This window comes from Ptychodera flava, chromosome 22 (genome assembly GCF_041260155.1).
Source record: "Ptychodera flava strain L36383 chromosome 22, AS_Pfla_20210202, whole genome shotgun sequence".
Classification (NCBI taxonomy): Eukaryota; Metazoa; Hemichordata; class Enteropneusta; family Ptychoderidae; genus Ptychodera; species Ptychodera flava.
This window is the reverse complement of record NC_091949.1, coordinates 25,707,382-25,723,945: the sequence shown is the minus strand read 5'-3', so window position 1 is coordinate 25,723,945 and position 16,564 is coordinate 25,707,382. Positions and strand designations below refer to the sequence as shown.

Sequence of the window (16,564 nt, the reverse complement as noted above, 5' to 3'; positions counted from 1 at the left end):
GCATTTTTCTGGATGCGACCGATCCACACGTTGTAGAGTTCTAAAGCGCTCACGCTCGTACACTCACTATCACACATCACACACAAACTCTATCGAAGCAATGAATGCATCGCTTAAACTCTGCGAAAGACAGCCTTGGGGACAATTCTTTCCACCAGCAGAGCTATCAACCTGGGGTAGAAAATACGGCTAGTTTTCAATCGGGTTCGAACTAATGACATATGGCATCCAGTCGCCTAGCGGAGAGGCAACAGACAGAACCGCTCGGCCAAATCCCCACTCTCAAAAGAGATTATAATAACATGGCAGCCGCTGTCTCAACATTTTTGCCAATAAGACAAAATATTATTAACTATGTATACTTTACATGCCTAAAACTGTAAAATGATTTTGAATCCTGTGTTTACCTCGTAGCTCAGCAAGTGCAACGGGTAACTCTTTTGTAGCATGCGTTACCTCATGGAAGTTTTAATTTCTGGAGACAGTAACTCCATTCGTATGGAAATATCTAAGTCTAGGCATATAAGGACGTTAAAAAGTTTTTTTAATGTATATGAACCATATGTGACCAAACTTTTTTTTCAAAAAAGTGGATAACCTCGGATATCAGTTTACCTTTATTGACATATTTCATCACACATCAACAAGTACAGCAGTGGTGATTGTGTCAGTATTAGGGCAAGCCATCATATTCTTTGTTTAGGATATATATATATATTCTAATTTTAGTACAATCATGGCGGCTTTTCTGGAAACAATATATTTTTTTTTGATTATTCTGTATCTGCATTCTGCTTTTTTGTTTGTGATTACTCCATTAGAAACTAATACTTTATGATTTGAAATCATCTTGCACATATTACTTCACTGTTGAAAATTATGTTGTCGCGCATCTAGTGATTTTTAAGGATTCCAAATAACATTTCTCTACTTTTCGTCGCTCTTAGATTAGAATACTGACCTAAATTCGTACTTTGGAATCGCAACACTTTCATGTAATCATGCAATGGTCCATTCCAATAGTATCTAACCGTCATCAGTGCCAAAAGTATAGTCATTCCATCACGTTCCATCATAATGGTTCTCTCTGACGTCGTGTAAACGCCATGAATGACATTCTTGTTGTATCTCTTTCACTTATCTTGGCTGGTGGATTGCATTTCTCTGATATCCAAGATAGATTGAATTTCTCTGACCTTAATAACTCATCGATACACAGTAGTATGAATGCAAGCATAACGAAAATGTTAGAAATATGAGTCCCTTGTGTTTTTGATATGGGTTTTCTCCCCAAATGAAAGAAAATATTCCTAAAAACGATCGGATTCTTGCATTAATGAAAGCAACAAAATCTACGTATCAGAATTTAGAAAAATAAGAATATTTATCATAAGCTTATTCCCACACTGTAACTTTCTTGTGGCTTTTCAATGAATGACATTTTATGATAATGCTCGATATCCCGGTTATAATTGTTGTTGGCTTTTGTGTTCCAAAACTACAATGTCAACATACAAAGTGGTTTTAACAGTATGTCAGCTCTACGTCGATGATTTTGCCAAAATGGCACAAAATTAGGAAGCACGGATATTTTAGATGCCTAATAGTGTATGATAATGTTGATTCCTGTCATCCTCCTTGAATAGTTTCTTTTATTTCCTGGGAGGTTTTGTACAAGGTCCAGCAAATATTTGAGAGCAATCAGAGCACGGTCTGCGTAGGCAAAAGTATAGAAGTAGACGCGAAACATTCATACATGGCATGAAGGTGTGACGTAGTATGCGCATCACCTGTTGACATGGAGACTTTTGCTGTCTACCAACAAAATTGTTGTCCCTCTCCTCAGAACCAAGTTGATCCAGAGGTCAGATGGGGTGGCGTTTGAAACGAAGAAACATTTTATCGTGATGTGGAGAAATAATACGTCTAATGGATCCGTCAATATTTATGACTCGGGTAGGAAGGTCGAATGCCTCGAAAATTCGACAAATTTGCCCTTTGCCTTTAGAGCGTGAATTTTCAACCCCTTTCTGTTTGTTAACCCTTTGAGTGCCAAAGTCTATTTTTGTCCCCTACATAAAATAAACCCCTGTCAATTTTTCTCAATTTTTTCCCAAAATTTTGAGACAAAACTGTAGCCAATGAAATATGATGTCAATTTGGTCAAAAATTATCAAAATATTACAGAAAAATTCAAAAAAAAATTGGTAAAATTTTGCACTAACATTTTGGCAGGAAAAATTACAGCGCTCACAGTGTTAATGAGTTTTGGTGAAACACTCTTTTCTAATCATTTTTCCCATTCTGTCGACCTAGGTCTTGAATAATGACGGCTCCCTTCTGTTACTGCAAAAGTATAGTTTTATGAATTATGCCTGTTTAAAGTGGCACTCCCACTTGGTAACATTTTTAAAGCACATTTTTTTAATGCCAACGGTCGATATTTGACGTGGCGACTGGGCGCGGATCGCGAGATATCGATAAAAACATGTCTTCAAAAAAGTAAAAGTTTAAATTCCGGTGGCCCAACTAAATTCAGCTTCCGAACATCGAACGTTCAGCACTGGGGCCATTGTCAACTAAGCTATGGAGTACGAGTCTACGCTAACGCTGCTGAACGCCACAGTACCACTCGCGTCGGTGATCGGTCATGCCCCGTGGGAGAAAGCTGAGTCTTACTTACTTGGCCAAAAAACGAAAAACAATTTTTGCTGATTCCACCAGAATTCGCGTAGGTGACTAGCACAGTTACGTGAAGTTGATACATAACGGCCGCCGCGTGGTATGCATAGACTCATACCGCGCGCGCGGCGAACCACACGTACTGTGTGGCAGACGACAAAATGTAGTCATCGGAGGCGGCTAATATTTAACAAGTAAAAAATGATGTTTATGTGGTATTGGTTAAAAATATAATACAACTGATTTAGAATAATGAAAACGACAAAAACAAAGGAGAAGTTTAAAAAACTTACCTGAGGTAAAGGCATAATGCTGTATATAAAGTATTTGCAGTGAGAAGTAAATTAATTGCGTCGTTCGAACTTATTGTAGACTCCCTAGAATATCGTCACTCAGCACAACAACAAATCTTCGGGGGATTTCGGGTCAAAATCAGAAACGATCGTAAAACTTCGGGATGTGAAAAATACGCTTCGGAAATGATATGTTTTTATCGATATCTCGCGATCCGCGCGCAGTCTCCACGTCAAATATCGACCGTTGGCATTGAAAAAATGTGTTTTAAAAATTATACCAAGTGGGAGTGCCTCTTTAATTAAGCTAATATTTCAGTATCTATACGAAAGGTGGAATGAATATAGATATCCACATTCAAGGATTTCCCTGGTATTTCTCAAATTATTGGCGTGAGAATTAACTTTCGGCACGGTTGTGTCATATCTGCATCCATGTCGTCTTTGCTTCACTAGCAACAAGACGAAAGACACTCATATGACATATAGTGGTGCAGCATGGCAAATCAATTGTGCATTTTTTGATAAAAGCGCCAAATTTGGCTCAGATGTGTCTTAATATGTGTTGAACAAATTCAGATAGCGAGCCAGTGAAAATCTGCTAAAGTGTTGCCATGGTAGCCATTTTTCAAAATGGCCGCCAGACAAGGCATTTCTAACCTAGTAAGTGTCAACTGCAGAATACGTTGGGAAACTTTGGGTTGGATATGGACTTCTTAAACGGGGGTACATACAGACAAAAACACAATTCGAATGCATATAATGCACGGTATTAGATCCTATCAAAGGATGACACTATGTCAGCAGTCAAGAATTATTAGGCCGTTTGCGAGAGGGAGTCTACGTGCACATCTAGGATAACAAACCTATATTTATAGCAGCCTTTGGATCCCTAGAATACAAAATAGGATTTTAACAGAATGAAATACAGGGATGCAATAACTCTCACAGTCGTGTTTTGAAGGGTACAGAAAAAATAACATTTTGCGACCCACGTGCATTTTTCTAGTAGTACTTGTAAGTTACCTGCTAAGTTTTTTTTAAAATAACCTGAATTGTTGGGTTTCATTAGAAAGGCAATTTATTCCTCTCGAAAACAATTTATATAATATACAATATCGTCTATACTTTTTTATGAAATAGGATCGAAACTTACCCCGTACCTCAAAGTTTATAGGGCAAATTATAACTAATCTCAAATTCTACAATTGTTTTACCCGGGCATAACACAAAATGCAATGCTTTGTATGAAATCTTTTTTATTTGTTACAAGGACATGTTAAAAATATGGATTAGACTTTTTAGAGAAAAAAATTTGGAATGCTATAGCTCACCTTGTCATATTTTGAAGGGTAACACAAATTCAGTATTGCCAACTCGCATGCGTTTTCATTAAACCTGTCTTCTTGTAAGTCATCTGTCGAGTCTAACTTATACATAACCTGGTTTGTGTGGTGTCATTAGTAAGGCGATTTATACTTCTTTAATATGAAATATTGTAATATGCAATATCCTTTATAGTTTTCATGAAATAGGACCAAGGCTTACCCAATACCCCAAAAGATTAAGTCGCAAATTACGGCTACTCTTATATTCTAACAATTTTTTTTGCTATACATAATACACAAGGCAATATTGTAATGCTTGTATTAAATCCGTTTTGTTTGTAATAGACGTATGTCAAAAATATGAAATAGATGTTAACTGAAAGAAATTGATTAAGTAGCCATTGAGCCATTTGGTTCATATTTGGAAGGGTACCCAGATATGGCAAATTTCTTGAAACATGTAATTTTTATTAACCATGTCTTTATGAAAGTAGTCAGTCAAAATCACAGTCACGGATGATCTAACAGTATTATCAACATCGCATAAAATATTTTGTTTCAAGTTTGCTTTGGAAGATTTGACCTAAACCATTTCTTATCTGACAATCTGATGAAACATTTTTTGGCAGAGGAGCTTTCTGAAATCCAAATTATGGTGTGTGTTCTACCCGCTGTAAAGGAGATAAAAAAGGAATGCAAAATACTGAGCTATACAACCAACTGAATGAGGAGCAATGTTCAAATTGTGTCTTTTTAGATTTTGTTTGCTACACTGTATGTAAAGTCTGTATGGCTTAACTTCAAAACTTGCTTTATACGATATGCACCTAATTAGGAACAGTTTAGCTGACCCAATAATCGTTTCTAAACATTATACATTACATCAAGTTTACCTGGGCGTTCACGATGAAAAACTGATATTATTATTATTATTATAAACTTTATTTCGGACTTAAAAGTCCATATAAATGTTGTGAAAGGTTATTACAGACTCTTTGAAGAATTAATTGTTCTCTAACATATTGGTTGAAGAGATAGACAATCAGTCAAACAAAAAGAAGCTTATTCCAAACCTTAACTATATCAGATTTAAAGTACAATAAGTCACATATACGTACAATTGTATTACTACTGTTCAAAAGTCGCTGTCTCAAACCATAAATCTGCTTACGCATTTGAGCGTCAAAGTTATTGATACTAACATTGAACTCGCACTACTCCGTTTTTCATAACCCAATAAGAGTCGTGCAGCATTGTCGTATGCAACTTTAAATTTACTCATAACAGCCACAGAGTAATTACTCCGGAGTGGTCCTCCATATAGCTGGTAACAATAGGCTTTTAAATAGAACACATTAAAAATGAAAAGTACACTTACAGAAATTTCTCATCAACATATTTGCTGAAATGTAAAGATATATCGTCTGTCGCTCGATGTCATCATCATCTCTAAAGCGATCAGATAAGACAAAACCAAGGTAATTTTTCTTAGAAACAACTTCTAATTTAACACCGTTGAGATACGCAGAAGGAATTTTACACATCCTACTGTGATTAGGAAAAGTACACATGCAGTTAGTCTTTTTGCTATTACAAATGATGTCATGTATATCACCATAGCAAGTGCAAACATCTATGAGTTTCTGTGTACCTTTTGCAGAAGGACTAATTAAGCAGATATCATCTGCATACAGTGAGTGATTTATAAAAACACCACCGATATTGCAGCCTGTATTCGAATTTGTTAAGAGTACACTCAAGTCGTCCATATAAATATTAAAAAGCTTAGGTGACAGTATACCACCTTGCTTGACACCATTTGTCACAGTAAAACTATTCAATGTACGAGCACCCCAACGAATACCAATGACATGTGTTCTATACCAACAAACAAGGAATCTAAATATGAAAACAGGAATATTACGTTGAATTAACTTTTTGAAAAGTGTCCAATGGTTAACTCTGTCAAAAGCCTTAGAGGCATCCATGAGGGTAATAAATACATTGCTGCCATAACTTCTGTAATAATGAATTATTTCCTTCAAAATAAAAACACACATAACAGTGGAGTGACCTGATTTGAAACCAAACTGATAGTCTGTCGTCCCTAGATATGATTCAATATGACGCAATATTACTAACTCGAGAATTTTAGAAGCAACAGTACAAAGATCAATAGGACGATAGTTGTTTTTGTAAGTTATGTCACCATTTTTATCTTTGGTGATAGGAACTAGAATAGTGTTCGAAAGTCTTTCGAGGCAAACTACATGAACAAACATGGCCGTAAAGCACATACTGAGCAAAATTGAAACTTTACTGCTGGCATACATAAAGTATTCGGATGAAAGAAAGTCAGAACCAGGACTTTTGTTAGCCTGGAGGCTGGCAATAGCAACACGTATATCACCAGGGAAGATAGTAAAATTATCTCCCAAAGTACAATTGTCAATAGCATCATATAAAAATTTATTATCCTTAGTATTGTTTACAGAGTTATAAATGTCACAATAATGGTTACGCCACATTTCAACAATGTCTTCATCACCTGAGTAGCCATTAATATTATTTGGTCTAGACATGTGTTTTTTTTTACTATTAACAGAATTCCAAAATTTCTTACAACGATCAGAGGAGAGATTAGTCACCATGGCATCAGCTTTCATCTGATCCTCATTACGGCGGCACAGCCGCAAAGCATACTTAAAGCGCGCATGTGTACGTCGTTTAAGGTCATACAATGGACAACTCCTAGGCTTCCCAGAATCACGCCAAAGCTTAAAAGAATCACGCGCAATAGAATGGACCTTTTTCACATGGTCATTCCATCCTATAATATTACAATTCTTACTGTGAGTTTTTGACATAATATGAGTGCCAGCAGCGAAAAGACTGTTGATAATATTGTCATAGAAACTACAACTACTCTTAGCGTACATAGGATTTTTACAATGAATATCTTTACAGCACAATGCCTCTGTAGGAATGGTGATATCAGATAGGAGCCTATCAGTAATATTAAAGTAAATATCACGCTGCTTTTTGCTGATCCTAGCCCAATTCACCCGAGATTCTGCTTCGCTTTCATCACTATGATTACTTTGACATGAGGGTGAGAAGCCAATATCGCACACAACACTATAAGTGGAAGATGGTCAGATGATATCACATCATACATAATATCCATAGACTTGATACAGTTATGAGCCGTATACGAAAAAATACAGTGGTGTAACCAAGAGGTAGTATCATGGGCATCACTTACATACGTGAATGAAATTTCAGGTAAAAAAGCCCTGTCAGAAATACGGTAGTTATATTCATCACAAAAACTTTGTAATAACTTACTAAAAGATGAATTTGAATCAGCATTCCAGTCACCAATTATCATTGTACTATAATTGTCAGAAGACTGAACAATAGAGTGAACTTTTGCTAAACACTCTGCAAAATCATCATTGTTTTCCCTACTACAAGTGGGCATGTAAACACAAAGAATAACAATTTACTATTGACATTATCTATTTCAATACCAATTATTCTATTATCATGAAATGATCTTACTTTAACTACATGACCAATAGACTTATCCCATAAAATTGCAACGCCCCCAAACGGTCGACCAATGATGTTCTCACTTGTGTCAACAGGGGACTCACCAAAGTAATCAAAGTCGTCATGAACGGAGGATAAAAAAGAAAAGTCATCCTTAGTAAGCCAGTGTTCTTGTAACAGGCACATATCATGACATTCGTACAAATCTCTTACAGCTTGCAACGAATTCTTGATAGAACGACAGTTGTAGGATACAATACGAAGTTCATCCATCTAGAATTTTCGGGGTTGTTAAAATTTTCGAATTAGAACACCTTCGGGCCAAACATCAGGGTTCATCAATGACGCAAAAATTATTCGGTCTCACAGCAGTACAAAACGAAGCGTAGGAATCATATTTCGTTTTAAGCTTATCACAGTCAATGGTATCAATACGCATGGTTTCTCGTATGTATTGCACAAGATACTCTGTATCAGTTTCTGGCCTCAATCTGCTCACAAAGACACGTTTTCTTTGTGTAGCGGCTGTTTGAAGTCCAATGTGCTGGTGTTTGCCAAGTATAAACTTACTGCGACCGCTGTCAGCTGGACGTATCAGCTCCTTGGTCGTAGTAACGGATGAGCGACGGTCTCCAACACGATCATTAGTTAACTTGGCGTCTTTTTTCTGACTGTCGGCAACTGCATCAGCATAGCTTCTGTGTCTCCTTCTGTAGCGCCCATAGTTAACAAGTGTGAAACCATCTGCATCATTATCTGGTATTTCGTTTTCACCAGTCATCACACTATGACCACCTGCAGATGGTACTTCTGCATTCAGTTGCAAATCAGGTTCTTCATTAACGCACACATTTGTAGACGTACGCGTTGTGTTGACGAGTGGCTGAACACAGTCACGGACACTGACCGAATCAACAAGGTGTAGTTTCGAATGTACAGACATGTCAGAGTCTTCACTGTGATCGGATTTCGTTTATATTGGAACTGATTTCACAATCATGTCCTTTTCAAGTTGCAGATCAAGTATTTTCTCTTTTATTTGTCAAATGTCCCCAGAAGTGGTCAAATAAAATGTTGACATATTGTCAACTCCGTGTTTAAGACTATCAATGTCGTATTTCACCTGGTTCATTTGTGACAGCAATGAAGACACATTGATATGGTTGAAGTTTAGCGGGGGTAGCTTCTTTAAATCTTTCGCGACAAAGCATGGAATACTTTCAACTTCCATCTCATAGAGAAGAGTCAAAATATCCTGCACGTTCGACTGTGATTTGTTCACGCCCTTACGACGCTTAAATAGATGTGAGCCAGTCTCTCCACAAACGTCAAACAATATATGTTTCGCCGATTCGATTTCTTGGTCATTGAACGCATCCACACATATTTTCACAACAGTATCAAACGGCAAAATGTCCATTTGGTTGACAATAAAGCAGAGCAATTCATTAATGATTACATTACCGGAATAGTAATTCTTTTCGTTAGTACCATGTTGATAACTGGAACTCCGCAACACACGATGTCTGTCCGAGCCACTCGGTAACAAAGGATCAGCACACGATTCGTCGTCGCCATTGTTTGGTGACACCACCGCATCCAAGCATCGATCAACATGAAATCGTTTTTTGTTGCAAGCAAGACACAAATCTAAGTCACCGTTGCATATGGAAACCTCTTGGGTACTCCCACAATCTTCGCAGTACCGCATGATGATTACAATGTATAAATTTGCATACGTTTTTCTAGATATGTCATATAGCTTGGCTTTCTTCATTAACACCAACATGGATATACCCTATATTTAGCTGCTCTTATGATAGTTTTAAACTCGCCTTTATTAAGTACTTTTTGACTTTGATATAGCAATATTAAGTTGATTAATTATCGTTTCTAATCTTTAAGAATTAACTCAAGTTTAACAAAACATGTATCCGATACTTAGTTGATCTAATTATTGTTTCTACACTTTATAAAGTGGTTCAAATTTAGCTGCGCTGACATGTTCAAAACGTTCAACTTTTAAGAATAAATTTCACTGTAATTGTATGTCACTGAATGTGCAATTTTTTTAATTGTGAATACTGAACTACGTAAAATATCTGAGGTTTATGTTTCAATCTTGACTGGGTTGACACTCTTTGCATAGGAAGGAATGCATCACATTTGATCAGATAATTGGCCAGCCAACACTACCTTACTTAGGTCTTGGCTGTATATGTAAAGGGGATAACAAGAAGATAATTGGCAAATGTTTTGAATTGTCGTTTAATCTTGTTGTTTTAGCCTATGTTAACACCATGTAAAGGAATAAAATACTCTTTGTCAGCTGACTAGCCATGCAAAAGCAAGCGCAGGTCCGGGAGTGCCAAGCACGGACATGACTGACAAAAGTGTAGGATTGTATTTCAGCTTTGCTTTCCCTACTTCTCATGTTTGACAAGAAGAAAATGAAGTAATACAATTTAATGACTATTGTGCCATGTTTGTGCATTTGAATAACAAATTATGTACAACCAAGAAAATTAGTATCAAAATATACAACGTTCAAAATATTATGGGCATAAATCCATATTTATGTAAATTGATGTTGAAATAACTAAAACCGATTTCTAAATCGGGAAATTAATGTCATATTACACAAGATCAGCTTTATATTAAATGGATTATAAAAAGTAATGTATGGCATAAATCCATATTTATGTAAATTGATGTTGAAATAACTAAAAGCAATTTCTAAATCAGGAAATTAATATCAAATTACACAAGATCAGCTTCATGTTTATCGAATTATAGAAAGTAATGTATAGAACATAATGCACAGAGCCAAAAATAATATAAAAACATGATCGTGTTCTCTTTTAAATGGCGCCATTAATGTACTAATGGTAGTTTACATGATAAATCTCAGAGTCTAGAATTGACAATTATGGGGATATATACTAGTAGGAGGTTTTCCCAAAGAAAATGTTATTGTTTTTAGCATTAAACCTTCAACATTTGTGATACACTAAGTATTATTGTGCTATTTTGTATGTAGGCCTACCTATGAATGTAGATGAATGAGAGTGAAGGATTGGGTTAAAGTCAATGAACAGTTTTGCACGGTAGGCCTAATGATCAAGAATGCCCTGCAAAACTTATCAATGCGCTAATTTGTAAAGTTTAGAAACTATAATTAGAATGTCAAAACATCGCACATATTAAACATTTATACTCAAGAACACCCATCGATTGGCAGAACATGGGACAGGCTGTTCTTCATAGTACCACCACCACCTCCACCACCGCCATGGGCCGATGTAGGCCTAGAGTTTGCAAACATTGGTAGTGTGTCGCACGTTTGCAGCTACAGCAGTTACAACTCTAAAGATGGTTTAAACTGGTGTATCAACGATTACAAAATAATAATGAAATAAAAAAATCTAAACAGTACATTCTCATAGTCTACACAGATCAGCTGACAGCTGCTTATCGTAAAAACATTCAAATTGGCAATTTTGTATCTGCCAATCTTACCTTGAGGCAGCCCTATTGTCAATAATATTCTGGTAAAATAAAAAATGCAAATAGTAATCTAGATAGGCATTTATTATGGTAATGCATCCACTATTCAACGTAGAATCATCCGTAGAGCAGGAACTATGGGATTTTACAGTGATTTATGGTCGCTATGTTTAAAAATGGCCACCACACCAGAACGAGGCTCTACCTGTGAGGACTCTGTATCCAAATTGATATTAAAACAATAAAAAATGCAAATAGTAATCTTAATAGACATTTACGGTGGAAATACGTCCACATTTCTCCACATAATCATCCGTAGAGCAGCAACTATTGGATTTTACAGTGACTAATTAATGGTCGCCATTTTTAAAATGGCCACCACATCAGAACGAGGCTCAACCTGAGTAGGCTCGGTAATCAAATTGATAATCTACATTCATAGCAAATTTCATGCTATTATGCTTTTAAATGCACAATTGTTATGAAAATTTTGGTTATGCCGCGCTACTAATAAAAGAAATATTTAATAAAGGAAAAGAGAGACCATTAACGTGATTTTAAGGGCAAAGGTGTTACGGAAGCCAGAGGTTAAGTTTTCGCTATAATAACATTATCAAACCAAAGAAAACTGTATTTGTCCATGTATATATTGTATGCAAAAGACTGGTTTGCCCTTGAACACGAACAAGAAATGTGACATACATAGACCAAAGTGGACGGATTTGCTTGTGTAGTTCGTTGCTTCTAGTGTTGTCTGCTTCTTATAGTATCCTCTTCTGTACGGATGCAAAATCGTGGATCGTCTTTACCGTTTTCAACCGCAGGTTATCTGCTATTATCCTGTCGCTCAATATCCCCACTGTTAAACTTGCATTAAGCTCTTTTAACGTATCGCTCCGTGTACGCAGCCACTATGCGCAGCTAAGTGAAACAGTTTCATTCTGCTATGAGCCGTATGCGACTTATTTGGGCGTGTGTGAAAATGAGGTAAATCTGTAACGTTTATTAGGAAAACACGACTAAAATTATGCTCAGCTTGGTTCAGATGTATTCCATACCAACAAATACTAGTGAATACATGTTGTGCTAATGAAACACATTCAAGGGCTTGAATACGACAACGTCAACTATTGATGGTTAGTCACATGACGCTGATTCACCAATGAAATGGTTTGAAAAAGTTGACGAGCAAGAAATCTTATTTCAAAAAACGATAATTTCCAGTTATTGGTACTTCAAAGTTGGCACGTACTGTAGAAAGAAACAGGACTTCGATCAACGATATCGTACCTATTTACATACAGTGATTTTATTATGTTCAGCAATTGGACAAACGTATTGGCATCAATTTGTGTGACTTAATAAGCCTTCCATACTACCTTGTCGCCTTTTTTGTAATCCTATTCACCTTCAGAAAAGTATGGTTTGTCATTAAAGATGGATTATTTTACTGTATCAATAAACCTACAGTGACTGATATTTATAGAGAGCTTCGACAGACCTGACGCCAAGTAAGCTGATTAAAAAAAAAACAAACAAACAAAGAAGAGGCATTGAATTTTGAGTGATACATGCCTAAAACGGCAAACTCCACATTTGCCACAAAATCGAAACACTTGTAGAAGTTAAGCAATAGAAGTGAGTCCAAATTTAGATTAAAAGAGGAAAGTAGTCACCGGCTAGATACATTTTACCAACTGTTTGCACAGCATAGTCGCATTCATCTGATCATACGTCAGGCCGTGAAATGCATGTAATAAAGAAACGAATTGTTGCTTCGAAACGGGCAATTGATTGTACTGTCGTAAAAATCACAATTCCGTTCACATACATGCATAGAGAAAACAAACAGCGATCACATAAATAATGGTAATATGCACTTCGATATCATTCACTTATTCCAAGTTTATTTTTTTCAGGTCGAAGTCACATTTAAATCAAATTAATGAATACACATTAACTGGCTCAATAAATAACCAAAATTGACATCGTAAAATTAATTTTAACAAATCAAAAATGACTTATGGAAATACGGCATTAAATGAATACTTTTGAAACCACTCAAAAATTAATACAGTGAACCATTTTACAAGAATTATTAATGTTTCAGCGATTGAGAGCACAATGCACACAGAGGGAGCCATTTTGACAATTTATATCGCGAGTTTTACCGGCATGAATTACTGCTTTAATATTTCAGATTGCACAATGGATCATAGGAGTATTTCGAAATTTAAGATGCCTCCTATTATAAATTTATACTTTTTCGACTTAGATTGTAATACAATTTGTTTGTAAGGGTGCAACGTAACGCTAGAGGCGAGCGTGGCTTCCGAGTTTCATAACATCTAATATATATCGGAATTTCTCAAATCACCAACAGACCGATGGAGTGAACATAATTGTGTTTTGCAAGCCTAGGCTCCTTTTCTTAAAACGTTTTCCTTTGGGAAGGTTTGAGGGCTATCACGAATTCTAAACCGTTTTTTTTTGGATAAAGGAAAATGGAGTAGTTGCTACTTGCGATCAAAATGATGTCTACTGCGAATTGTGATCTGAAAGCTCGAAAGGTATTTTATCATTACTGCTACGGTCAGAATGCGCGAGTTTAAAGATAAGTCTGCACTATATACTAGTAAGACGCAAACTCTTTGTAATGGCTGAATCATTCTTCGATCCATTTCGACAGTCGGAATCGCTGTAAGTTGAGAGAATAAATTTTATTCATAGACAGTAACCCAAATTAACTGGTAGGGAAGGGTATTGAAGGAAAGGAGATCCCAAAGGAATATTATACTCTAATATTACAGAAAAGTAATAGCAGTGGAGTACTGCAACACGGTAACCTCAATTGCAATAGCATAACCTAGTCTCGTAGTGGTACAAGGGGAGATTTGCCGGCATTAATGCTATTATGTTGCCAAAGGTCACGCTCATCAGGGATAAGGCCTCTGACATTCCTCATTCAGAAGACAACTCAGCAGGTATACCTACTTGTTATATATAAAATTGGCATTCAGCGAGAATTGACTCACAGGCTATACTCTTTACTGGACTGCCCATTGTCAGAGTAGCAATATTAGAAACCAATCATAATTTGTCGCATTTTGATGATTTACTAACAGCAAAATATCAGACATCTTTGGCCATGAAATCAAACGGGGAACAAGGGACTTGATTATCGACTTCAATGCTTGATGACATTGAAGTTGCGAGTACGAATCTAACATAAAAATAGTCGTACACTAAGATTCAAAATAGTTTGCATAAGGTGTTTATATCTCGTGTAAATATTTCGTGTTTTATGCATGGACACAATCATCCGAAGGTATACCATTACACGGACACTACCAATTTATCGACATGATGTGTATTACATCGCTCTTTACTTTTGCAGCGAGCACTCGAAGAATCTCTAGTGGTTTTTTCCAAGTGATTTTTCCCATATGGACAAGCAATTACAAGTACCGTGACCTGTCTCTCAAAAAAAACGAGTGCAACTCCGTGGCCATAGACACTATACCTGAAATTCATCTCACCGAACTTCCCTTGATCTAACCATCGTTCTATGTTATATTAGGGGCTACGGGGGCTCATACTGTCAGCTGTATGCCGGCGAAAGAAATCGTGAAAATTTTCTTGACACTAGAAAAACGTGTTTAGAGAGGGAAAGCGATTGTTTATAGGGATAGGGTATCATAAAAGGGACTGACTCGACAGAATGTTCACATTTTAGTAGAAGTTCATACAAGAGGGCAGCGTATCAGCAATGAAAAATAAATTGCAGCAGATTGAAGAACCTGAATGAAATTAGTGTTCATACCGAGCTCGTCGTCAGCAAAACCATTTAGGGAACTGCTCTTACTTATTAAAAAACGGGATAATTGTAATTGCTGTGCCTCTGGAAAGTGGCTCCGGCGCCGTATTCCCAAGTGTTTATCACAGTCGTTAATAGAAGTTGGAGCTATGGGGGCGATGGAAAGCAAATCTCATTTGAAGCTCATTATTACCTCAGGCCATGACTAATTAGTTACTCATTCTCAATCATGCAATGTGTGCCCAATTATGATTACTATTTGCGAGTCAATGAATGATGAGAGATTGTCTAAGGTACAGTTAACAGTTATATTCTTACAATCAAACTTTTTTTTTGTTTTACCAACCAGGTGTCGGTCTTCGTCAGCATATACACACTGACTGCTATCGGCGTTGACCGTTATTTCGCCGTCATGCATCCCTTGAAGATACGAATAACGAAGACCAAAGGAAAAATACTGATTGCATTGATATGGTTTGTGTCAGTGTCGCTATCCATCGTGCAGGCTATGGTGGCACGAACGAAACCGTTCGATTACAAAGAGGGAACTATCTACTTCTGCAGTGAGTGGTGGCCGTCCGAGACAGCGGCCACTGTCCATGAAATGTTCGTGATCGTCATTTCCTATTTTCTGCCACTGACGGCTTTGCTCTTCACATACCTTAGGATCGGCAGAAGACTTTGGGGTAGGAAACTTCCTGGAAACGCAGACGAACAACGGGACAAATCGTGTGCAAACTCAAAGAAAAAAGTAAGTTTTGCTCACAATTATTGAAGAATTTATATGTTTTACTTTGGTGTAGGAGGGATATTTCTGACAAAATTTATAATCCTCCCACTAATTATTTGTCTGCACTTCATGGGCGAAATTATTACATAGAATAAGATATGCTACATGCTTGAGGCTTTATCATATATGACGGTATGTTAGATGTACACTTTGATTTACACTATATTACCTGCAAGTGCATAACAAATGTATCATTCCTATGTGATCACTGTTCCTTCATGGCTCTCTCTCTGTCTCTCTGTCTCTCTCTCTCTCTCTCTCTCTCTCTCTCTCAAAACATTGCATAAGCTCGCTAACATGACGCCATGGCAGAATTTATATACAACCTGCATTTTCATTAAGTGCACGGGAAATGTATCAGTTGTGTGCAATCACTACTCTCGATCGATCGATCGTAGCACATGCTCGCTAACATGACGCCACGGTATAATTATTTGGCAGCAAAAGTCAACAAGCGTTATCAGCGAAGTTGGCCCAGGGGTTGAATGAGCAAGGCTATAATCAAGCCGTGATAATTTCTTTCTTTACGCGATGACGTAGTATGAGACAGGGAGGCCACTCGTGTCGCATTTTCAGTCCATTAAGTCTCCTA

General features: G+C 36.8%; 1 protein-coding gene across 1 annotated transcript in view; it reads left to right on the top strand.

Annotated features, from left to right (window-relative positions):
- Nucleotides 1-16,564, top strand: part of LOC139123051 (QRFP-like peptide receptor) — a 39,805-nt gene that overhangs the window by 11,985 nt on the left and 11,256 nt on the right. Inside the window, exon 3 of the mRNA XM_070689019.1 lies at nucleotides 15,532-15,933. Within this exon, the coding sequence (XP_070545120.1) occupies nucleotides 15,532-15,933 (402 nt within the window). The remainder of the gene's footprint in view (nucleotides 1-15,531; nucleotides 15,934-16,564) is intronic.